A 25,289-nucleotide genomic window follows, 5' to 3' on the forward strand; every position below is an offset into this window, starting at 1 on the left:
CTGCTTAATTTATTCACTGGAAACATCTCGAGCTGTGACTGTGTCAAAGAGAGCCTCATCTGCCATATATTTGCACTGGTTTAATTGAAGTGCCCCCGGTACATAGCTTTTTATTTCCCAGTATGTGGGATTTTTTTACATTAAAGCAATAAATTGGAATAATTTTCTCTTCCAAATTTTGCAACATATCAGTTCTCATATTAAAGCAAGGTACAGTTAACAGTAAAACACAAGGCTAACTATGCTTTTCCCACCTCGAGTGGCTGCATACACTATTGTTGCAACGACTATGATTTAGTTATTCCGATAGACCTCAAACAGCAAGTACAACACATGCACGTACACCTGTTCAAAACACAAAAAGGTTGGGGCACTTGTTCAGACATTTGAGCATACCAGTTCATTAGGCTCAGACATATTCAGATCAATGCTGTTTTTTGATTTCTTTTTGATGAGTTTTGTCCCAGGTTTTGGATACTTTTCCTTGCTATGAATAACCTGGATATACTGGTCATTGCTGCTGTTCTGTGGATCACTGCTGGATTCAATGGAAATGGAATCAGATTCTGTTAGAGATTGCTCCAGCTTTTGCTTTGATTTTGGTTTCACACGTGGCTCAGGGTAGTTCAGGTGCACTTTCTTGTAAGCATATGGAGGCCTGTCCAGGTCTAGCTCAAAACCATCATCCCAGGATTTGTAATGCACTCTGGCTAGATCCTTGCTCATAAGAATGTGGCCATCAGCACGTTCCCCAATGTAAAATCGCGGTGCTGGGCGAAGATCAGACAGTGAGCGAGGGCGGTGCGATCTGTTCATGAATTCTCTCCTGAGTTCCTCTTCATCCTCCTCATCTTCACTGGGATGAGGGGAATACCTCTGGTGTGGTGTTCGAATCACGTATCTTCTGACATTGTGTGGATACAACTCAATAATGTCTCCTGATTCATCCTTTCTCAAGTGCCTTTGGAGTCGGGAGGTAGAACGGAGAGATTTTTTGCGGGTCTCATTTTCATTAACAATAAAATACCTGGTAGCATATGGTCTACGTCCCACAAAAACAGGAGCACCGGCCCCAAGGGCATCCGGATTTACCTGCCGAATGCCTTTTCTGAAGAGAGGCTCAGAATGAACATCTTCAGTGTGCTTTTTGAAAGTCACTGGTGTGTAGGGCTTTGTTTTACAAAGCTCACTTGCACTCCCATGCACAACACTTGGGTACCTTTAGGAAGGAAAAAAAGGAAGGAAATATTGAGATACACACTTTTCTATTAATACAATTAATTGCTCTGGAAGTCAAATACTAGATTGTAAGGGTGGAGATTGCAATTTCCATTGTTCCAAATTTTTAGGACCAGTTTGAGAAACATACCCTAGAAATTAGGAGAGGTATTTGTTTTTCCTTGGGAAAAGGCAGAAGACAATTGACCTCTCAAGTTACATTCCCATTCTGTTTTCTTACTATTCTGAGAACTGTTTAAAAATGCTCTTTATCTGACCACTTGGAAAAAAACCAACAGGTAGCTTAAAGCATCAGTCTGCTGATGTCCAAAACTTGTTCTCCTACAAGTAAACTTGCACAGGTGTTCTGAACAGAGTTCCTTCACTCTTACTGTTTGTCTTGTTCATGGAAATAGTATCCTGCACAAACTATTTTAGTTATATGCCTGAGGGAAAGCTGAGTATTTACCTTTGCTTGAGGTGTGTGTGAACTCCATCAACTACATAATTTCAAAAGTTTTATAATCCCATCTCCATCAGAAGAGTTAAGGAGGTGGTGTCACCAGCAATCTGAATAGTACCCCATGAATGAATCTGCCTTTAAAAAATTCCTCAGCTGCTTTACTGCTCCAGACAGTCTGAATACACAGCTATTTTGTAAATAAGCACAGGTATGTCACGGAGCTGCTGGAATAAATGCCATTTCAAAACCAAAGCAGTCTTGCCTGTTTGAGATATGATCGTTTCTTGGTTTCTGTACGCTTGACACTGAGGGAGCTGGCGTTAAAGAGGTTGAAGTTGTGGGAGTTGCATTCGTAGGTCTTGCAACATCAGTTGAAGGCACAGTTTGGGGCACAGACTGGGAAATGGTTTGTATTCTGGTGCCTTTGCTCACGGGAGATTCAAAATTCAAGACACTGCCATTCTTTCGGGGAGTTGAGGAGCGAACAGAAGACTCCTGGCTGATAATATCACTTTCATGCTCTGGTCTCTTGTCATTCCCATCCAGATTTTGGATTCTGGCTAGAAAACAGAAATTATTACAGGAACTGTCCAGGCCTCTAAATTTAGAAGCTGCTGTGTAAATACAGTGCCTCAAATTCACCCAGGGGATCCGATGCTAACAGAACCCCGCTGCGTTCAGAAGAGAGAAACTGGTGTCCCACTGGGAGAGATGGTGATGAAGGGGTGGATCAGCATACTATGGTACACGGCAGGTGTACTATTGGGGAACACAGGAGAAACACTGGACATTGCACCGTAAGATTCCAAAATGGGCAACAAGCCAATGTCTGTTTTCAAGAGCCCCGTTTTAGTTCACCATGTACACCACTACCAATATGAAAGTGGCCAAATTCAGCAAACAGGTTCCAGTGACTGTGCTGGTCACAGCCAAAAGCTGAATTTGGTTTCTGTAAGAAAGAAAACCCAACTATACCTTATTGCCCCTAATTTTAACTTCTGATCACTATATTGTTATACATCAGGTGTTTCATTGTTTATGTGTCTGCTGGAGAGCTATAAGGGGGTCACAGTAGCATTACAACCTATCTATAAGGCTACTGAATCATGTCTTCTCTTTGGCTTGGCAAATTTTTAATTGTTCCTTTCACTGGGAGGTACTAGAAGGAGGGCATCCTTTCTGTGATTTCTCATTGCTAGAATCTGAGAACTCACTCAGATCAAAGAACAGGGGGCATATTCCCTTCCCCCTCTTCTGCTTATTAGCCTCTGAATTTTCACAAGGTCTGACAGGATTTGAATCAGAGATGCCTCCCAGGTTCTGCCCTGTTGGTAGTAAAAGCAGGAAAATAGCCAGTCCAAAGATCCCAGCAGAGTTTAGGTATAAACGACACGTCTTTCAGTACTGCCAAGATTAAGTCAAGTTGAGCTCAAAAGCCATCTAAAAGGAGGACTCTACAAGAAATACAATTTTTAAAAAATTAAATTGAACTTTCCTATATGTATGAGAAATCAAAACATTTTTGCATCTAAATGCTTTACTAATAGTGGCATTTCTAAAGCTCACCAACTTACCTACTGCCATCTGAACCACCTTTTTCTTATCTTCACTTCTTTCCTAGAATACATTCAGAGGAATGAGAAGCGGTAGATTATTATGGATTAGAGAGTAAACTCACTGCTACGTAAGGAGGATAAATACAGGATTGGTTTTACATCGTGAAACACTGAAAGTAACTTTAGAGATTTAATTAGGCTAGTACTTTCCTGAAGACCCACCAAATCGCATGTAAAAGTGCTTTGAACTGTACTCACTGTTTGGATCTTCATTCTCAGTTGATTGTTGGTGAATTTTAATGATCTTGCAATACTTTGCAGGTAATAGATTAGCATGCTAGAAGTGAAAAAGGTGGTTATGAGTCACATCAAACATTCTTGACAGTTTTCTCTTTGAGGGTTTATAGGTCATCAAAATGATATACAGGTTCAGTTGCTGCTTTGTAGAATTTCCTTTGTGATAACGGATCAGAGCCTTCTTTCAAGCAAACATACATGAAAGAAAGTGACACTGAAAACAGATTTACCAGCAGTTCTAACTGCGCCTGTGTTTTTTGCAGTTCTTCTCATTGTGCATGTAACCCTCTGTGCATTTTTGGCTTATTTTTGCTAAATTCTGGACATGCTCAAAATGAAATTTTGATAAATGCTTTCTCGTCGGTTTTTTGTTTTTTTTTTTCCTCGTCCTAGGTTACAGAACAGAGACACCAGAATTACAGCTGAGTTTGCAAATTCATACCAATGCAATTTTGTTGACTGGAATAACACCTTGTTTACACAAGCCAGGATCAGATGTGGCCTGATATAATGGATTACAGTGGCTTTCAGATGAAGTAAAGTCTGATAGCTAGACTTCACAGCACAAACATTTACATATGTGCTTAGCCGTCAGTGTGAAGCAGTCAATACATCTACTTAAATTCATAAATATGTTCAAATTTATGTGGCTGGGACCTTAGAGGAAAAGATTACAAATAGGAAGTATTGCTTCAGTCTTTTTGATTTGTCTGAAAAGCCCACTGGTGGGACAAACTGCATTCATCTGTAGTTTCCAGGTAAAAAAATGATACAAAGGTACATGCAAAACAAATGATACTTCATAGAGCAAAGTGAATTTCAAACAGCTCAAAGTAGATATTAATTCCCAGCTGTGAACAATTATTTAGAAACTAGAGTAAGAAAGGACTTCCTCTGGAAAGTCTGCAGCAAGTTATATTACATTAACACGTAAGAACAGACCTTCATAATTGATTTATCTTGTCAGAAATCAAGATGACTGGGTAGCTTCTTTAAATGACAGACTGAGCCCTGTTCAGAGTCATGAACTGAACTAATGACCATGAGGAAATGGAAAATTAATTTCCGAGGAGCTCTTGAGAGGGAAGAAGTATCTTAAAACCTTCTGGAACAAACAGCACTGCAAGCCTTGACACAATAGTGAACTTGCTTTAACACGGTATCCCAGAACAAGAAATTCCTTTTGAAAATGTGATGACAGTCTTTTTAATGTACTGTCGTTCCTGTCTGATCCAAATATCATATATTCAATAAGATGGCTTTTTTTTTTCAGATGTGCTTAATAAAATTACAATAATGCAGTGTTTGTTCCTCAGTATTAACATTTGACTCTCCAGAGATAAGGCCAGTATTAATACAATCAACTTAACCTGCCTGTGAAAAACAAAGTACTTACAATAAAAGTAGTAGTGCAGGGAGAACAACCACAGGACTGCTGATGTAAGTAATCACTGTGTTGAACCATGTGGGAAAATCATTTTGAATTGTTTCAGAAACAATATCATATATTTTTTCTTGTCCACTACAAGAGGAAAAAAAAAAGTAAAATTAAGTTGTCAGAAATTCTAGGTACATCAATTTGTTAAGCAGTGTTGACACTGAATAAACAAGGAGTTTCAGCCAAAACTACTTTGGAACAGTATAATGAAAGGAAAAAGAAAAAAAAAAAAGATAAAAAAAGAAGATAAAAGCAACTTGTTAATTATTTGCTTTTTAACAAATTTTTCAAAAGCATAAATGCATTGGCTTGGAGAGTGCTTGAACTGAGACACAAGATGGTGATGTGTGCTAGATGGTTGGCGGCACATTACATTATGTAAACATAAAATAACTGAACCATGTATATGAAGCAAAACATTGAGCCTCACTCAGAACATTGACATATTCATCTAATCAAATCTTGAACTGGAAAACATTGGCAGCAGAAAAACTGTCCTGTCTATAAACTCCTTTTTTTGTTTTTAATCAGTAATTTGGGTATTACTGAATATGATTAATTTATTTTGAGAGGGTGAAATAAAATCTTTGCAATTTTCAGTAGTCCATTATAACTTACCTGAAGGGACCACAGCTTAAAGATGGCTTATATCGGGCAATAGCAAAAATTGTTGGTAACATGCATAAGAACAACATGAACAGCAGCATGGCCAAGTAGAAATTATTTGATCTGCAAGAAGGCGTAACATGTTTCAGATTATACTAATCAGAGAGAAAAACAGAGGCAACATAAAAGGTGCAAGCCTGCATCTACCTAACAAGTTCAAGATCTAAATTTCTGAAAGATCAAAATCATTCTGCTATGATTAGAAAGTCTGAACAGAGCCCATTTAAACAGACTCTTAATGATGAAAATCCTATTTGCACTGCTTTCCAGATACCACTGCTGCAGCCAGAGAACGGTTTATAACACCCTTCTGTAAAAACTGACCTTACTACCCACTTGTGTTGGGGAACAAAAAGAACAGTGGCAGAAGTTGATTCATCTTCAAAACATATTGGAAATAACTGATTCTTAAGAATGAAAGATGCCCTAAATTATTTCCTTTTTGAGTAAACAATTAAGATATTCATCATGATAAAAGAAAAATGGGGAAATCTGTTGTGCGATGTGGCAGACAAAAGCAGATTCTTCACAGCTTTCAAAGAAAGAAACATCAAGAAATAGGACCTGCAACAGTTAACACACACATGCAGGTTATTGTGCTCGGTCAGACCTGTGTGGAAATAAAGCATTTATGTTAGGCCACATATATGGGTCTAGGAATATTCCCTGACATATTTTTCAGTTCTTGAATATCTTTTAACTACCCTGGCTTTACAAACCCTCCAGTTTCTCAGTAACTATGTTTTTTTCACAGACCTCTGCTATCAGTATTACTATCAAATTTGATTGTCAACTTTCAGAGCTAAAATCTCCTGCCATTTTGTTCCTATGCACAGAGGACATTTCCATTGTCTGCATTTGATTTGTTCTTTATCTTTTGTTCTTATTTTGACTAACCGAGATGCTCTGAAAACCTGCTGATGTGGTACATTACACGTTAACACAGCCCAGCTCCTCAGGTACATGAGTCCAATCAACTTGAGAACATTGAATGCTGGTAAGCATGGTGAAAAGAAAGCTCCCATCCTGGAAAAATAGTATCATGTCAGTGCTCAGTGTTGCCAGAAGCAATTTTAATAGCAAAAGAACATGGGGTAAAAACAGGTAAACAACAGCTCACTATCAACAGATGATCCCTCATTATAATAAAATATAAAAGACTGTATTACCTATATCTTACTTGAATAGGTTTCATTGGAAATAATCATATTGACTTAGTAATCAGCCAACAAAGGACAAGAAAAATCACTTCTGGACTACATACCAGATCATTCCTTGGTTGTAGACTAAATGTAGTACGTTCTCTGCAATTTTAAATTCTCCGTATTCTGGCTACAAGAAACACAGTGTAGGATGAATATCTTGTCTTAATCTTTTTTCAGAACATTTATTAGAAGCATTTGACTGAATCAGTTTGCAGACAGCACATAGCCTGAAACATCCAGATCAAATACCAACTTTCAGCAGGCGGTGGGAACACAGTAAAACCTACTCTACAGCAGGGAATTAAATAAACGAATTCCTCTCTAGTTTACTTCACTTCTTTAGTTAAGGACAAAGGACAGTCCTCAGCCTTTCATGCCAACAGCTTCTTGCTATCAAAATATTACTCACTGTAATTGTCTTAAAGGGCTATATGCTTTTGGTTATTGTTTCTTGGACCACTATCTACATTATGGATAGATACTACAGCTACAGGAAAGAGGATGTAGGGAGAAACTGCATGCCCTTTGTCTCTGGGACTGCTCCATAATCTCATTTTGGGAAAGACAAAGTTTTTGGCACCAAGGCACTGGGACTAGGCTTGAGAAAAACATCCAGTCTCAGTATTTGCCCTGGGCCCTCTAATTTAAACTCAGTGTGATCTGTGCCGTTACAGATGTGTGCTACCAAGAAATTATTTATCTGTTGAAAAGCTTTAAGGACGTTCAATACTAAGGGAAGGAGCCTACCCATCTTCAGTATCTTAGTTTGATAAAATAAAGACTGTACTTACAAACTTGCTTTCTAGATCCCAGCACCAGCAATCACTTAAATATCGGACACACAATCCACGGAAAAAATCAATTAGCAGGATGCTTGCAACTGTGAAAATCATGTCGATAATTGAAAGCTTTAGCATCTCCTGAAATACATATTGTTCACACATATTGAGTCATTGTGGAAGCAAATGGACTGCATATGGCTCTTTTGCATTTGTACTTTTATTTTAGCTCAAGCTTAGTATCCTGATAAAATATGATTTGAATATATAAATAATTTCCTTTTAAGCTTTTCCTGTTTAACATTTCCCTTACTTTGTTTTAAACAAATATAATGAAGTTTCCAGTGTGCCTTCTATTTGCAGCAATAAAACTCTGGTCATGATGGCTTCAAGCTTTCTTTTTAATGACTGTTCTGAAAATTTATCTAGATAAACTGAAACGGACTGTTTTTTCTATTATACCCAATTCTTTATTATACTGACTGTTGTAATACATACTTGCTAAGTGCTTCGCAATGAGAAATGCTTGTTACTCATTCAAAACCAAAACCCAATGGCAGTAGGATCATCAACCCATAAGAGAGCTGTTTAGTGCTTACAAATGAATGGGGTTATTCTATATTTAATTGAGCTTTAAAACCATACAATTAAATAGAAAGGATTGAATTCCAAACATCTCTAGCCTATTCTGGGGAAAAAACAATCAATCAGAAAAACCCATGGACAACGATTCTAAAAATTTCCTAATGACTGTGCAATGGGGAGAGGGGCATACAAGAACAAAAGTCAGGCTAATAAACCTAGAAGGAGTCTTTTGCTCCAGATAATCAAATAAGACCTTTAATATTGCTCACTCTGGAACAAGGACATCAGCAAGTCAGAAGAACTCTAGCATCATTCTTAATCTAGTGGCCTGGACATAAGTGCAACACTGACAGAGACCAAAGTACGTTGGGATCAAATAATGTCTTTTGAATTTTGGGTGGTTAAAATTTCTCTGTATGTTTTAGTGCCACTGCTAGTCGCTCAAAGTAAATGCCACAAATGAAGTACGCTTCACATGGAGGGAAGCAAAAGGTATTACATTAAATCTGCAGATTTTTTGCAACCTAACTGTGGGAACATACATAGATGGTGCTGCCACCCAGCTGGATCCATTCCTACAAACTGACAGTATTTTGAAACCTTTTGTTCTTGTCCTCTTTCTCTCCGAAGTAGTGAAGAACACTGGATTCTCTAGCAATTTACTGAGGCAGAACGAATAGAGACTTCAGAGATATTGCACAAATGACCAAGTGCAAATCTCATGCTTGGCTTGGGTCTGCATCCCCATCTATCCAGGCAGCAATCTGAATCTGCACAGGGTGCATGTTACTGCTTATACATTTTTATAGTCTTGTTTCTCTGTATCAGTTTAAAAGGATATATCCTTTTAAATAGGATCTGTGTCACCATCTGTAGAGATCTGCCTGTGCAGAGCTGGAGACAGAGACCGAAGCCTGGCAAAAGAACATTTGTACAACACTAAACACATTGTACATACTGAACAAAAAACAAAGCTTGTATCTAGGCCATATCACTTTGCATAGTCTTTACTCTTTCTACACAATCATTAGCTAAATTCTGGAATTTATACAAAGAAAAGCTCTAAAATTGAACACAGCACAACATGATTTTATTTTTTTGTCAAACATGGTTTAGGAATAAGTTGATGACGTAGTAAAACAATTACGTACTTGACCAACATATGTCTCCCAGCACTGGTCCTGTGGGTTCTGGGTGTTATAGTTAAAGGAAACTGTTTTGTTAACCAGTGAGTCAGAGACTGTCATGCCTTGAGTGCGACTCTCTTCCAATGTGACAACGCCGTTTCTCTTCATTTGTACATCAGGAATAGTTGTAGATAAATTGTCTTCTTTAGAAAGAGTTTTGGTTGCTAAGAAGGCGGTAGAATTACTTGCATTGTTGTTAATGTCAGAGTCCTGAAATGATAAATGTCCTGAAAGCTACTTTTTCAACTGTACATACATGCAGATGTCTGTACCTTCTACAACATATACACTTAGAGGCATATCTTCGTGTATTTTCAAGCAGCAGTTAGGTGACTTAAGTGGCTGTCAACGTATGGAGTCAGATAAAACTTGTACGGGCAGTACTGAAAGCTGATTTTAGGTAGGTGGAAATATTTGCCCTAAAGTGATGGCTTTTTTTCTTTTTTTAATAGTTAAGTAATGCACAGAAATCTATTTATTGTGTTACATCAGCAATCAAATGGATCTGGTTATCCTAAAAAACTACAAGCAGTTTTAAATGCACATTACAAACTAAACTTAACTTTACAATCCTATGAAACTGTAATATGTTTTAATCAATCGCAAACAAATTTTCATCTGTCTTCATATATATCACAGTAAATGGAATTCTATCTATAAAGTCTACTAGCGTTACACATCAGAAAACATCAAGTTAAACTTACAGTGACACTCATACTGTCCACTTTATCCAGGAGAGCAATGATTAAACTGTAGAGGTTTCCCAGGTATAGAACAAGAACCCTGAAAACAACAAGAATAATACATGGGTTATTGGCATCATTATCCCATTGCCTTCTCATACATCCTCTGGTTTGGCTGGATTAAAACATATCACCACATCTCTCCTCTTTCACCCTTTCTTCCCACATATTTTCTACACTGTATAATGCCCATACCTGGCAAGCTGGAAGCGAAGAGTAGTCCTTGGGTGATACATCTCCAGAGCTGCCACAAGTTCAAAAGCAGAGGGCGCAATCATTGTAATCAGTGACACAACTACGCTTACCTACAGAACAGAAAGACACAGCATTTTGGTAGCTTTTCATGTAGATTTTCTGTAGTACCTTGAGTGCTGATTAAAATACTGCTGATGTACATGCTTTGGGGATTGCTTTTCTTGGAGGAGATACTTTAAAAAGTTATTATTGACATTAGTAATAACAGTAGTTACGATCCAAAATTATAGATCTGGAATACCACTCAGGAGTCTTTACTTCAGATGTTATAGCTTTAAAGTTACTACTTTATTAATTAAAATAAAAACTTAATAAATGGGAAATATGAAGCCAGCATCCTCCTCTGAAATGGATGAGTAGCTTCTCCATACCTACTCACTTCCTACTCTCAGTATCCACTCATTCCTCTGAACGGAAGTATTCACAGAACATTCAGTATCCCCCAGCTGAAATCAATAATTATTGTCAAAGCTGATTCCCGTCTGGTCTGTTGGCCCAGTATTTGCTCAGCTCAGTCACAGGTGCAAGAGTAGATTTGTAAGTGACAGGAGAGTCTGTGCTTTGTCCTCACAAAATAGGGGCCAGCTAGAACTGCAGCCTCTGTGAAAGGAGGACCTGCAGCATCCCCCTGCCCACTTCACCTCTGCTAACACCTCGCTGCAGAGCAGAGGGAGCAAGTGTGCGAAGACAGATCCAGGTAATCACCACTCTGCCCTCTTGTTCCTCATTTCTCCTGGATAATCTTTTTCAATTTACACCTCAGTGCACACTGTTGCTACACAGAGCCCTGAGACAATAATCCTACTTCTAACACAGAGGTGGCATAAAGACAGTGTACCTCATTTTTTTCCCAAAGAGTCAATTCCTTTTTGGTGCGCTCTAACCTTTGGGATCGATCCACGACAAAGTATATGATGTAAATACTTCCAGCAAGCGAGAGAAGCACAAGGATGTTTGCAATAATTCTTAAGCTTATAGTCACTGCCCTGGGGGGAAGAAAAAAAAAAAAAAAAAAAAAAGACACAGCCAATACAGTAGGTTGCCTTATGAAACCAGGGGTCTTTTCTAACATGATTTTTAGAAGTACGAGACAAGCAGATTAGCACTGCTATCTGCACTGAAACAGTGCTTTGGAAAGTATCTCTGATCTTATATACATACAAGTTTTTGCTTTTCTTCTTTTCCTGCTCTTCCAATATAGCTTCCTGGAAAGAAACACAGCATTACCATTTTAATAGCGTTCAGCGAAAATAATGCACATATCTTTCGCAGAAGTTATCAAGTATACTAATAAAAAACTTCACATCATGGAAGTGCAAGTAGATAAATACTTCTCTGCCCTGCATAGCTTTTTAGGAGTGATAAGTAAGCTTAAATAGCGAAGGAGATTTCTGAGAAACAAATATACAGTTGTCAAATACTTGTGCACTTTCAGTCACGCGTCTTCAATGGGGTACAACCGGAGATTTACACTACCAGATCTTTTTGCAGGATGTGCCTATAGAATTCATGTGTCAGTAATATAATACAGAACTGTCAAATGTTATCCTTGTAATAGCTAAATATCATAGCTTATTAATTTATCCTTGACACAATTTGAAGTAATTTTGTTCAATGACTTAATGAGAATACACCAACTTTGAGAAATAAATTCCTTTTGATGAAAACCACATCTGTTCTAAATTCTAAAAGGAAAACATCTGTATTTAAAGCAATTTTCTAATATTGAGAGAGCTGTAAGATGTCCTTAGACTATTTTGTTATGGAGAGATTAAATAAATTAGTATTTTCATGTTGTTAACATGAATTTGATTCTATTACTCAATGAAACTGCATCACAAGCAAATTTGTTTCCAGTTATCTAACTTGCCACATATACAGTGGCATGAAATAAAACTCTTGGGAAGAAGAACACAATAGCCTTCCTGGGACAGAATGACAGCATCAGCAAGTATGATGTGCCTGCAATACCACACAGAGAAGCGATACTAACCCTACCCTAGGCAAAGAGATCTGTAAATGAATACCAAAACCCAACAGGAAATGCAAGGGAATGAGAGGAAAGACATATAGTTTAGAGATTAACAAACAAATCAGCTCTAAATAATTTGAAGGTCAGTTGCTCACCCTAATGCTATTAACTATGGCAGCAGCTTTGCTCTCTGCAGCCTCAGGGTTTCCTATTAAGTAGTCCCAAGCACAGAACAGTCTCCAACAGAAAGTGTAATTTTCATCAGAGGCACTTGCTAAACTCATTCTTGAGTTCTTTGCCATTCTGTAAAAAATAACAAATATTCGACTGTTGTTAATGCAGTTAATGAAGGAAATCACTGGTTTGGTTCATAGTTTTCAGATGTCTGTGCCTTTAGAACTATGAAAAATTTGCAGCAATTAGTGCCATTGTTGGCAGCTTTCTGAAGAAAATAAAACAGGGTGAGGTTCAGAGCATGAACTTCACTTTTGTTCTAGTGCAGAAGTGACTCACTGTGGAAGGCCATTTTGATGTTTACATTCTTTATAGCTGACAAATAAAGGAAATGAATCTCACTAGAGCTGTGGACTTAAACATATTTCAGTTCTACAATCTCCAGGTAGGATCCAGCTATAAGATACCATCACTAAGATCTCTATTACTGTGATTACATGCTAGTTTGGCAAAACTAGGGATCATACACAAGATCTGTTTGTTTTCTGTATTGTTTTCACCCTCAAAATATATGTTATTGTCAAAGAGAAACCCAGTGCCATTTTACAGACCTCGGGAAAAAGAAACAAACCCCCACTTACTCATCTCAGATAGGCAAAATGGCAGAATATCGCAAAGTGTAAGAAATGAAATTAAATGAAGGTTAATAGCTTATGAAAAAAAGGGCATCCAAAAGGACAACGTTAAAAGAGGAACTGTAAGCAGCTAAACAAAGAGTCAGTGAGCTAAGTCAGAAGGAGAAGAGCTAATCATATCCAGAAACTGCAGATTTGTACATCGGTTTCAAACCCATCAGTGACCCTTGGCACAAACCAGCAGGTAGAATAAAAATAAATGGTAAGGGAAGGTTCAGCTTCAAAGCAGAGTTATTACAGGCAGTGCTAAAAATGTCCCTGGACTGCACTGCGCTGGATAAATAGGTATCCAGAAGGGAAGAGAAAGCAAATCAGGAGAGGATAGAGTGACCTTGCCACTTCTCCAAGCATTGCCCATTCCTAGATTTATGGTCAGACTAGCAGCCTTTCTCTTTCTGCTAAGTAACTCCTACTCCTGGCCCTTCAACAGCAAAGAAATTAAGCTTACATTTGAACATAATGCCACATACCATCTGAAACAATGTAAATTATATTACATCTAGGATGGAATTTGTATATTTTTATTTCAGTAGATGGGAATAATAATGCTGAAACCATTACTCTTAAAATATAAATTTCTGCTATAGCAATATTTATACCAGAAAAAAGGAGAACAGAAAGGACTTCCATGAGTGTCAGACCTTATAGTACACAAACACAAAGCACATATATCATCTGTGCTGCCCTCCTTTTATAGACTGTGAAACTGAAGAGAGAGCAAAGATAAATGATAGCAAGATAAAAAGCAAGCTAGAATTAGCCTCAGTCTGCATCCCTGATATTAGCAGACTTGAACAGAGTAATAGAACTATGCAGAATAAATACAGAAGAAATAGGATAAATACACCATTAACTATTGCCTGAACACACAAGCTTATGAAGAGCAATAAATTGGAGGTCTTACTTTTTTAAGAGAATGATGAAGCTGTAAGCAAACACTGCCATTCCAACGAGGAAGTAGGCAAGAGGTAGCCGATACCCAGCTTTCCCAATCTTCCTGTCATGACCGTAGTAACCATAAAACAAAACAGAGTACTGGAGGTAGCCCTGCAAAGACCAGAGCCCATAAGTAAGAGCAGTAACTAATGATTATAACAGAACAGCAATAGCAAAACAATAGAGAGTGGTTTTAGTCTTGCCCCTAGTGACCAGATGGTGTCCAGATCTTGAGCAGATGCAATATGCTCCTTGGGAATGGTCTTGCTGACTGTGCTGCCGAACGGGGCTCCGGCCAGTAGCTGGGAAAAAGAGAGGTGGTGTCGGGAGCTGTGCAAGCCCGTCGGACCTGGGGCTGCACAGCAGAACCCACCAACAGCCGCCCGCCTGCCCAGATGATACAATTAGGACGGCGAGTATTGGGTCATTCCTCGTCCTAAACCAGAAACTCCATGAGAAATCCTGCATTCATTTTTTGCTATCTGTGGTCTAACTTATGAGGAAATTTGGTGCTCTGTAGACATCTTCAAAATGGCTGAGAAATTAAAAGAGAGATTAACTGAAACCTCTAACAAAATAGCTTTAAAAGTTATGTCTGTTTTAATTTAAGCTTTTTTAAATTAAAGATGACAGTGTTTGATCTCAAAATGGTATTTCAAGATTAAATCTACTTTTCCTTAAAAAACTAAAAGATCAAAGTGAATAACTTCTGTTCAGAACTTCTAGAAAATTATTTCTAATGGACAATAATCCAGAGTCTGCAGAGGAAAGTTATGTTTTTCTGTCTGTAAATGACACTAACAGAGTCATTTGGTGTAACAGAGTACTTGAGTGTACTCAACACCACCTACAGCTTTTAGGATTTGGTTCTCCATTTTAGTAATCGGATACAAACACATTCTGTAAAAGCATTAGTACCGCTGTTGACAAAATATAATCTCTAACACTAATAGCAAAAATATCTCATCCTTTGGCAGAATAAAACCTCTTAATAGGGGAATTTATTTTAAATAATTCATTTGAAATTGTACATTTCAAATTGATGTATGCCTTTAAGTGTGGCATTTGTTTAATTCAGAAAGAAAAGTGCAACAGTAAGCATTTTTCTGTAAATATGAACAACGTGTTCTTACCTCTGGTAAGACTACAAATGCTCCTGTCATTATAGTAAGTACAATATTGATTCCAAATAGCCATCTCAAGAAGATGAAGTAAGAGGCAACACCAGACCCAAAATGACCTTAAACCACAGAAAATAGTTATCTGAGCTACACACTCTATAAAAGCTGATATCATTTATTCATGAAATATTTTTTGAATAATAAAACAAAAGAAAAACCTTTCTTATTCACAGCAAAGTAGAGAAAATATTAACATGTCATTGAGGAAAATACAATTCCAACGCAAACTCTGTTGGGGAAGTCTCATGATTACCAGCAGCATTTACGCAAGCTGCTAAACTGGGTGACATCATGCATCCATTTTCCTTCCTCACCGAAGCACTGAGGTATGACCTGACTGCTGATGTAATGTTAAAGGCTGCTTTAATTCAATTCAAAGACTCAAAGGCTGGGGACACAGGTTACAACCACACTTAACCCTGGGCAGATCGGGAGATGCTGGCCCGAGGATGATGCCCCATGGACTGTATATAAACTATAACCAAATCTTGCTGCATTTTCAGAATCACAATGGGACAAATTTAACTTTTTCAAAGTTACCCCCCACTAAGACCATAACTGAGAACTGTGTGGTGTCTAAGACACCAGGAAAAGAAGAAAAAGCAAAGTTTGAAACAAAAATGTCACTGCTGAAAGTTTGCATTTAACTCTCTCCCAAATATTATTTAATACAGTAAATTAAAAAATAAACCCTGAGACAGCATTTTAGCAAGTGCTTTACTGTTCAATGCCATTAAATCTTTATACTTACTCTCGATTTTCTTTATTCTCATTTCCCAAGGAATAAAGATTACCACAAAATTATATGCAAGTCGAATAAACTTCCTCCAAAGCTGAGAAAAAAGCAGAGAAATGAGAAATATGACATTTCTGCATGTAAAAAAAAAATGCAGAGTATTTTGCTCATGTCTCTTTCATCTTGCATGACAAGAAATATTACAAACACTAACTACTAAGATTTTCGAGAATGTCTCTGGGTAAGGTGGGCAAAGCAAACCATGGTGGGTTTTAGAACCACATAAAATGTGGGGGGCACAAGGAGTCCTTGGCCAAATGCCAACAAAGATGAGAGAGGGCATCCTTTATACACCTCTGAGGGTACAGTCAGGAGCTACCACTCTACACCTTTTACACGTAAAGACCATGAGGAACCAACAGAAGGAAGCCAACAGGTGCAGCTCCCTGTCACCTTCTCTGTGGTTGGGGGCTGTGGAGAGGAGGAACTGCAGAAAAGGGCCAGGCAGTGGCTCCGGGCAGCAGAAGTCATCCAAGCTGGGTATTGCCGGGACACCTAGCCTCTGAGTAATTTATGAGGGAATTCTGCCATGCCACACATAATAAATTTGCTTTCCTGGACAAACAAATGGACAACTAACTTCAAATTTAAGAGAAGCATAATGCCTTAGAGGAAACTTTCTTAGGGGAAAAATAAGCTTTTGTATTAAACAGTAGAAAATTCAACTATTGTATTCTCAGCTCCATGTCTTACAGCTGACACGTGCAGAAAACCTGTGGTTGTATTTTTTGCATGGTCAGAGAAAAGCATTTGCACACAGCGGCGTGTGAATATGCATGTGGGAGAAGAAACAAAATCTGCACGTGCAAAATTGAGTGCAGTTTTTGATTTGTTGAATTAGAGCTACAATTTTACAGTATCAACAGGAAAATAATATTTGTATATTATGCATTATAAAGTATTTTTAGTACAGCTTGATCTTAAAAAAACCCCTATATTTTAGGCAGCAGCAATGTCAATAGTATATCATGTAATCTAATCTCCTAAAACCAAAGAGGAGTAAATAACATTTTAATTACTGAATATATCATCAATGTCTTTGGCCAAAGTTAATTAATTTTTATGGTGGTATGGTATTTTATTGCATGAATGGGAAGTATTTTAATTGAACAAAGAAATTATAGATGCTGTGAATTGCATGGGAATTGCTGGGATTGCTATCTTCATTTGAAAACAGGGTTCACAAGGCAGAGAAACGAATCAAGCAGCTTGTGCCAGTTGCACTGCAGGTTTACAAAGTATACAAAGGTGTCCATGTGGGAGTAGTATTTCTTAAAATTATAATTAGATAGCTATCACCTCTTTTCCTGCCTACTGCATACCTGAACAGATAATTTACACTCTTAGAATCCAGAGTATGAACATCTGGCATTAATTGCAAATATAAAAATATACAATGCAAATATAAAATAATTGAACTGAAAAGGAAAATGCTTTCAGTGTCAAAACAGCAAGAGGTATTTTAACTTGAATTTTCATAAATAGCAGCATGAATGGATTGCCCAATTATGCATAGTGTGTATTTTGCCAATTTAAAAACCTTATTTAAAAATGTATAAACTTACAGCTGCATTTTGATTTTAGCACATGTTCAACCCTTGAGTTCTTAATTTTGATGACACAGTGCTTGTTTTGCTGTGCTACAATTTTTGTCTCCTTGGTCACCATTCTATTTTCTGAGAAAACACATGAAAATGAAGCCCTTCCAATTAAAAAAAAAAAATAATGCAGCTCATTCTGTTGCATTTGCTGAATTTAGCCTTGATGTAAAGGCTATATTCCCTAATTTGTGCTAGGAAAAAAGAATACAGTTCCCCTACACATAATGAGTGGTGTTAATTAATTGCTGAATTATATCCCTGTGCTGAATATCTTCAAGCAAATACACACAATGGAAGCCATTAGATTAGATACAAACTTTTATTCATTGTGAACTCTAAGATAAAAGCCTCTATTTTTTTTTGTGGGAAGGGGAATATGAACAAGTAATGAGTCCAATCTCTGATTTACTAACATGTATTGCAGACCCTTAGCACTTCTCTAGGTATCATCCTAGTTCCACTCAAGTCAAAGGCAAAAAACAATATTTATTTTAACAGGATTTGTTACTTCCACTGCATTACTTCCTCACACGCAAAGGCAGAACAAGGGAAAAAAGACTCTTTCCTACCTTGAAAAGTAGTATTTTTAACCTTTGCTGTGGGCCAACATAACAGGATGACAGATACATATGCAGCCTTTCACTTGTTCACATGAATAAAACGCATGGTGTTCTATTTTACTGTTACAAGCCTGCCTTTTTGAATTAAGATAAGTTATTCATTAAAAGTCTACTCATTAGGATGACAAAAATGTTCTTGACTGCTTAGATGACTAAAGATCTCTTCTTTCTTGGCTGCATATTAGGGACAATTTCCTACATGTTATTAATTTCCAGAAATTAGGGCCAGAATCTATTTTCAGTGGTGTAAGTAGATTTGCTAAGATTAGATTCAAATTCTTTGAGTATCATGCAAGCAAAAACCTTCTTTAACAATGTATTTACAATAGGCTTTTGTAGGATTTTCTTCCAAACTAAAAGCTAGACACATTTTTCGTACTAAACTATTGAACTGTGGCCCCAGAGTCTGGTGAAATAGCTCTTCAGAGAAAACTGGTATCATGTTGTTGGTATCCCATTCCCATCACCCCCCTCTAGCAGGCATCAATATTTGTAGATTATTTGAGAAGGAAGCTTATACTGCGTTAATAGGACATCCATCCCCCAACACATCAAATTAGTCTGCAAAAATGTAATTACTACATTCACAATAGAAAAAAAAAATATTTTAACTGCTTTTTCCTCCCTCTACAGAGTTCCTGAGTTGGAGATCAGGATAGCATAGCAAACATATGTCTCTGTAAATGAAAACTACAGATGACTATTGGTATGGAAAAGAGCTGTGATTTAAGAAAAAGCAGCTATACCTCTGCACCAGCGGCTTGGTAACCTCTTGTTCTAGTGAGCCTCCCTTCATACTTCAGCACGATCTCCTTTGCCTGTCTGCACAAGAAGGTGGAAATTCATTCTACATTGATGCTGCTACTTGGACCCCCTTATTCTGCACAAGCAGTAACTAATGAAGTTGTCGAATGCTTTGAAATACCATCATGGACTGTCTCGCCATAAAATCCTTATCCAGGCAAAGTTTTTTTTCTTTTCCTATTGAGATTTTTACCGACACTTTAAAACGACTGAGAATTTTGTCTGAGAAAACTGAGTATTCAAAACTTTGACTGCAGGGAGAGTTTTCTATCCCTCTCATTTGTTTTCTCTATCCTTTTGATTCAAAGTCTTTCTTTTAAAATGGCACAACTCAAATGAGTAAAATAAAAATATCCCCATTACAGCCAGGCTAATCTCATGTGGATACTCACACCTCTTCTGCAAATATTGTGTAGCACTCATGTAAGCTGCAAATAGGTGCACAGTCATCTGGTCACATGCAGTCTCTGAGCTCAGCAGAAGGTGGATGGGGACCACCAAAATCTAATCAACAGGAGGAGGAAGGCAGCAAGTCACAGACTCTGCCTAAGAGAGAAAAATCTCTCTTTGCTTCCAAGATTACAAAAGGGCTCTACTGCTGGTAGGGATTCCTTATCACTAAAATACCATCCTAGCATCATAGAGTTTTAGGAGAAAGATGCCAGATGAAAAGGAAAAATAAAGCGAGCCCCAAACAGATCACGCTGTGAAAGACCTGACACAATTTAGACAGGTGACTCAGAGTTAGGCACCCACTCTTTCATTGTAAATTTGGAATTATTAATATAATAATTGCGATCTTAAAATGTGAAGCATGTTATTATTGCACTGAACGTACCTTTTAAACCTACAAGTGTCCAGCATTTACTGCCATTCACAATACATTACCTGAAGGTATTACCAGCTTCTGTTCTCATACCATGCAATCATCACATGCAATTACCTTGAAAATGGCAGACTGGTTTTCCTTTTTGGGACAGTGAAACAATTTATCTTAAAAGTGTATTACTGAGCATTACCAATAGCCTTTCCTTAGGCCGCTGAATAGCTAACACACTGGTTTAATAGTTAATAGCCAAAGCGTGATTTCTTGCTCTCTCTTCTGTACAGTGACAGGCATGCATAGGAGACAACTTCACCTGCAGACTTTCCACCCCAAGGCTGCTGCCTTCAGCCAGCTCTCAGATCTTGTCAGATCATCCTCATGGTGTGCTTTCCTAGCAGTTCTTAATCATTTCTGTGCATAATCCCTTCTAGCTTACACTGAAAAACTTCTGAGGCTGGAAGCACTGTCACAGTCAGTGAGCCTGAAAGCTTTCATGCAAACACCTTTACCTGAGTGCCCTCAGCTTCTGCCTCATCGGCCACGGCCGGCAGCGGATGTTGGACATAATCTCCTTCTGGTACTGGATGTTCTGAAAGATCTGCTCTGGGTCATGGCTCTCAGCCTTTTCTTCACCAATATCATCGTCCGAGTTGCTGGCAACCCAGCACGCACCCCACAAGAGGGAAAACAAGACAAATTATTCCCATTCGGATCCCAAGCAAACTATTGATTTGCACAGGATCCAACCTATTAGAGCAACATAACAGCAGTGAGCTAAGGAACTTGCATGACCTTATTGTTTTAAAGTTGATGAATTCCCACCACTTGCTTCTCAGTCATAAATTATCCCCACTCCCCACCACAAACCCCAGTCTCTCCTCTCCAAGCATTTCCAGCCACACAGCTTGTACATCATGCTAGCAAGACACTTTATGTATTTTTCTGGAACAAAATGCTGTCTAAATATTTCCAGCAAGAGCACTTAACATTCATTTATTCACCAGGTGGTGTTGGCCTTTTATTTTGATTGTAATACTGATAAAATATTTTCTCATTAGAACAGGGGGAACAGATGCTTAGTTCGCAGTCACTGTTCCCTGCTGAGAGGGATGGGAGTGTGGGACCCTGCACACCAAGAATTACTTGTCCCTGTAAAGAGATTCACGTGCTTTGATGCAGATTTCCGTGGATGATTATTAAATCATCTTTTCTGATGCTGTCACCACATTTGCTAAGCTGCAGCTCTCGCAATTCCCTGTTTGAAACAGGGTATTGCATATGAAACAGCAGCAATATTCATTCTTGCAGAGGCTTAGGTCTAAAAATCTGTGGTGACTGTTTCCCCCTGAATGAAGAGATCCGAAGTACTATAACAACCACTAGCTAGGAATTTTTCTAATTGTATGGATATGTATTTTTGGGAAAGTTCCCTGCAATTTTTGCTGAAAAAGCATCACCTTTTAATCACTTAGAAGTAAGTCATAACCTAAACCATGCCTTGTAAGAACATTCAGAGGACATACTTCATCAGACCACTGATCCATCAGTCCACAGTCCTGTCACCTTGGTCACAGGGGACATTCAAGGGAAATGAATAATTACACAGTGAAAGTAGAGAGATTTCTTACCCTGCTCTACCCTGAACTCATTGGAGTTACACTGTTTTATGTACAGCGTTTATGTTGCAGTATGAAACATGACTTCTGTGAAAATAAAAAACCAAAGAGGTCTGAAATACATCTAGAGAGAAGAGTGATTTTTCTCACACTCCTTCCCATGTTACCGCACTGTCTAAATGAAAAGTGAAAAGACAAGATCCCACTTCTGTGCTAGATAAGTCAGATGTACACTTCAGGGGAGAGGAGGGTCTCTTACCTGTGGGGTGGCTCCTGGTAGGTGTAAATGCCAGCATGCCGCTTCACCGTTCGATACTTTTTGCAGGACTTGGCAGTTTTTACTGCAGGAGAGCCCGTTGCTGCTGCCATGGTGGCAGCTGCCGCCCGCACCAGGTGAAACTCTGCTGCACTAGAAGGAAGCCTTTAGCTTGCTGGTCAGATGTCTCACAAGCAGCCAAATGTTATTAAGTAGAGAGCAGCGAGCGACTGCGAGCCCTGCAGAGCAGAGGATTGCTGCTCCAGCGTGGAGAGGACCTCCGCCTGGCAGTGCCTGCATGCCTTAAAGCGGCAGTGCACAGCAGCCCCTGCCAGGGCGCTTCTAAGAGAGATGCCCAGGACCAAGATAGGGGAGCAGAGTCCAAGGGTGGGCCAGCTGAGCGCCTTAATTCAAAGCCAAGTTTCCCTTGTCATGGATGAGGTATTCCGTCAAAGCACCATCCTGCTCTGGGTGATGTTTCCAATGAATGCACTGGATGTACTGTTGACATCTTTGCTTCATGTGCTTGAGAGAATGTTCTCCCTTGGGTAAAGTCTGCATTTTGGCCTTTACTAGCAGGGAAAAATAAAGCATCATTCTCCCACAGGACTTCCAGATCCTCTCCCAGAGGACAGCCCTGACAGAATGTGGGGCTGCTGCTTTCCTGGGCCCCAGCCCCAACCTCTCCACATGACCTCCATTCGTTAAATTTATGGCTTTTCTTTTGGAACTATCAAAATACCTACTATTTAGACAAGTACAGATTACAAAGCAATTCGCTTTTTCTTGATACTTGGGATATCTTAATTATGCTCAAGTCCATTAATTACTGTACAATCTTTAACATTTACAATAATCATTGCCTAGATTATTGATTATAATAATGGTTATCCCTAGAGCTAAATTACTGGGAAACATTGCCATCTGATGCTCATTTCCCATTTCTTCAGCTCTACTACTTAACTGATTTTATTACGAAATTAATTTAATAGCTACTAAAAGCTTATTTAACACAGAAAATCACTTTAAAAGACAACAAATGTACTGGTGCTGTGAGCTCAAGAACCCTATATTAAATAACTATTCTCTCTCTCTTTCACTTTCTGAATGTCCTGGGGCAAAATCTTGCACTTTCAGGCCTCATTTCCCATCCTTAAAAAAGGATAGTGTCTTTGCATTTCACTGGGATGATGCACCCAGTGCCTATTATATGATGCTTACGTATTATACAGTCATTAACTATCATCATATGGGCATGAACTTCCTAATTCATTCAAAGTATTCATGTACATGATAAAACTGATAGTAAACCACCAGTTTTCAGTTTTGGATGTCTCACAACCAAAATACAGTAGCGTTAGTTTTCACTCAGTTTACATCTACTCAAAAAGTTATCCATCCATTTAATCCAAGATTAACTTCTGGACAAGTGACATACTGTACTTGCCAGCAGTTGTATTTTCATAATAGAGAGTCCCCTGACACAGTTCCTACAGTCAGCTCCACCACCACCTCTCTGTCAGCACCTCTGTGATACTGGTGTTGGGCTGTCGGGACAGAATAGACTGTTCCAAGTTTTTTTGGGACCAGGGCAGCTGAAGAACTTGACACATGGTCAAGGGAATTTCCTGTGCCTTTTTCCATCGTAGAAGTTGTGGTTATTCTGGGTCACTGTATTAGGTTTGCATGGCAAGGTTTTGTTAGCGGAGGGGCTACAAGGGTGGCTCCTATGAGAAGCTGCCAGAAGCTTCCCCCATGTCTGATAGAGCCAATGCCAGGTGGCTGCAACATGGGCCCACTGCTGGCCAGGGCCGAGCCCATCAGCAATGGTGGTAGCATCTCTGGGATAACATATTTAAGAAGGAAGGTGTTGGGGGGGGGGGGGGGGGGGCGGCGGAGGAAACAACTTTGGGAGAGCAATTACAGTCAGAGAAAGGAGTGAGTATATGTGAGAGAAACTCTGCAGACCCCAAGGTGAGTGAAGCAGAGGGGGAGGAGGTGCTCCAGGTGCTGGAGCAGAGATTCCCCTGCAGCCTGTGGTGCAGCCCATGGTGAGGCAGCTGTGCCCTGCACCCATGGGGGTCCACGATGGAACAGAGACCCACCTGCAGCCTGTGGGGGACCCCACACTGGAGCAGGTGGATGCCCAAAGGAGGCTATGACCCCATGGGGAGCCCACACTGGAGCAGGCTCCTGGCAGGACCTGTGGACCCATGGAGAGAGGAGCCCACGCTGGAGCAGGTTCACTGGCAGGACTTGTGACCCCACGGGGGACCCACGCTGGAGCAGTTCACGGAGAGCTGCAGCCCATGGGAAGGAGAAGTTCATGGAGGACTGTCTCCCATGGGAGGGACTTCATGCAGGAGCAGGGAAAGAGTGTGACGAGTCCTCCCCCTGAGGAGGAAGGAGCAGCAGAGACAATGTGTGATGAACTGACAGCAACCTCCATTCCCCCACTCGGGGGGAGAAGGTGAAGAAATCAGGATTAAAGTTGACCCTGGGTAGAAGGGAGGGGTGGAGGAAAGGTATTTTAAGATTTGTTTTATTTCTCATTACCCTACTCTAATTGGCAAGAAATTAAGTTACTTTTCCTAACTTGAGTCTCTTTTGTCTGTCACGGTAACTGGTGAGTGATCTCCCTGTCCTTATCTCCACCCATGAGCCTTTCCTTATATTCTCTCTCCCCTGTCTAGTTGAGGACAGGAGTGATAAAGCGGCTTTGGTGGGCACCTGGCATCCAGCCAAGGCCAACCCACCACAGTCACATTATTAAAACAGAGCAAAACAGACCAAGAAAACTTGATATGAATAGTTTATATGGCCATAATTTGATGCTGAGAATGTGGGAGAGAAAGGAAGAGTTTACAGAGAGTTTTCACCTGTTCCTAACTTGGTATTTTCTCTCCTTAATAGCTCTGTGCACAATGCAGCAAGGGTTTCATTTACATAAATCATGGTCTGTTGTAGTTAACTTTTATTTGCAGCCTCTGACAAGAAAGAACATTAAGTTCTCTCTGCTACATTTCCTGTAGAGAATAGCACAGGCTGCTTTTTCCCTCTGCCCTGAGTTAATCTAAAATACTGCCACTTGCTGAGAAATTTTACTTTTCCATGATCAGGGTTCTGTCCATTGTACTACACTTAATTAAATAACTACAGGGCTAAGTAGTCACAAACCTCATTATTTATAGTCTTGCGTGGTTTTACAGTTTTCAAAAAGTCCATTTGGTGTAATTCACTCCACACTTTTTAGATGACGTGGAAGGACCAGATGAAGACGACTCCGCATTTCCAAAATGGAGCCAGTAGTAAAGCCCAGATCTCCAGGTGTATCTTGTTTGAAACCTCCCCAGAAATCTTGGGAGTTCCATTAGGAAAGGCAGAAAAGCACCAAAATGGTAGCAAAATGCCAGCAAAATG

At 39.2% G+C, this 25,289-nt stretch overlaps 1 protein-coding gene across 1 annotated transcript; it reads right to left on the reverse strand.

Annotated features, from left to right (window-relative positions):
* Positions 1 to 65: 65 nt before the first annotated feature.
* TMC3 (transmembrane channel like 3) lies at positions 66 to 24,989 on the reverse strand. The gene is made up of 23 exons (XM_074837615.1): positions 23,975 to 24,989; positions 21,873 to 22,022; positions 20,507 to 20,650; positions 19,114 to 19,189; positions 16,102 to 16,183; positions 15,303 to 15,409; positions 14,373 to 14,471; positions 14,138 to 14,280; positions 12,520 to 12,667; positions 11,554 to 11,597; positions 11,231 to 11,378; positions 10,333 to 10,442; positions 10,099 to 10,177; positions 9,359 to 9,604; positions 7,635 to 7,763; positions 6,903 to 6,970; positions 6,536 to 6,664; positions 5,591 to 5,701; positions 4,931 to 5,056; positions 3,496 to 3,574; positions 3,256 to 3,298; positions 1,944 to 2,241; positions 66 to 1,219 (listed from the first exon to the last, which is right to left on the reverse strand). The coding sequence occupies exons 1-23, from the start codon at positions 24,082 to 24,084 to the stop codon at positions 379 to 381; spliced, it is 3,510 nt and encodes a 1,169-aa protein (XP_074693716.1). The 5' UTR covers positions 24,085 to 24,989; the 3' UTR covers positions 66 to 378.
* Between the last annotated feature and the right edge of the window lie 300 nt (positions 24,990 to 25,289).

The sequence above is a fragment of the Strix aluco genome, chromosome 12 (assembly GCF_031877795.1).
Source record: "Strix aluco isolate bStrAlu1 chromosome 12, bStrAlu1.hap1, whole genome shotgun sequence".
NCBI classification, from domain to species: Eukaryota; Metazoa; Chordata; class Aves; order Strigiformes; family Strigidae; genus Strix; species Strix aluco.

Coding starts and splice junctions, on each gene's coding strand:
- TMC3 (XM_074837615.1), bottom strand. CDS start 24,084: ATGGGTCCACAGGTCCTGCCAGGAGCCTGCTCCAGTGTGGGCTCCCCA. Junction 11,379..11,553: donor AAGAAGAAAAGCAAAAACTT/GTATGTATATAA, acceptor TCTTCCCCCCAG/GGCAGTGACTATAAGCTTAA. Junction 2,242..3,255: donor GGTGGTTCAGATGGCAGTAG/GTAAGTTGGTGA, acceptor TCTGTTTTCTAG/CCAGAATCCAAAATCTGGAT.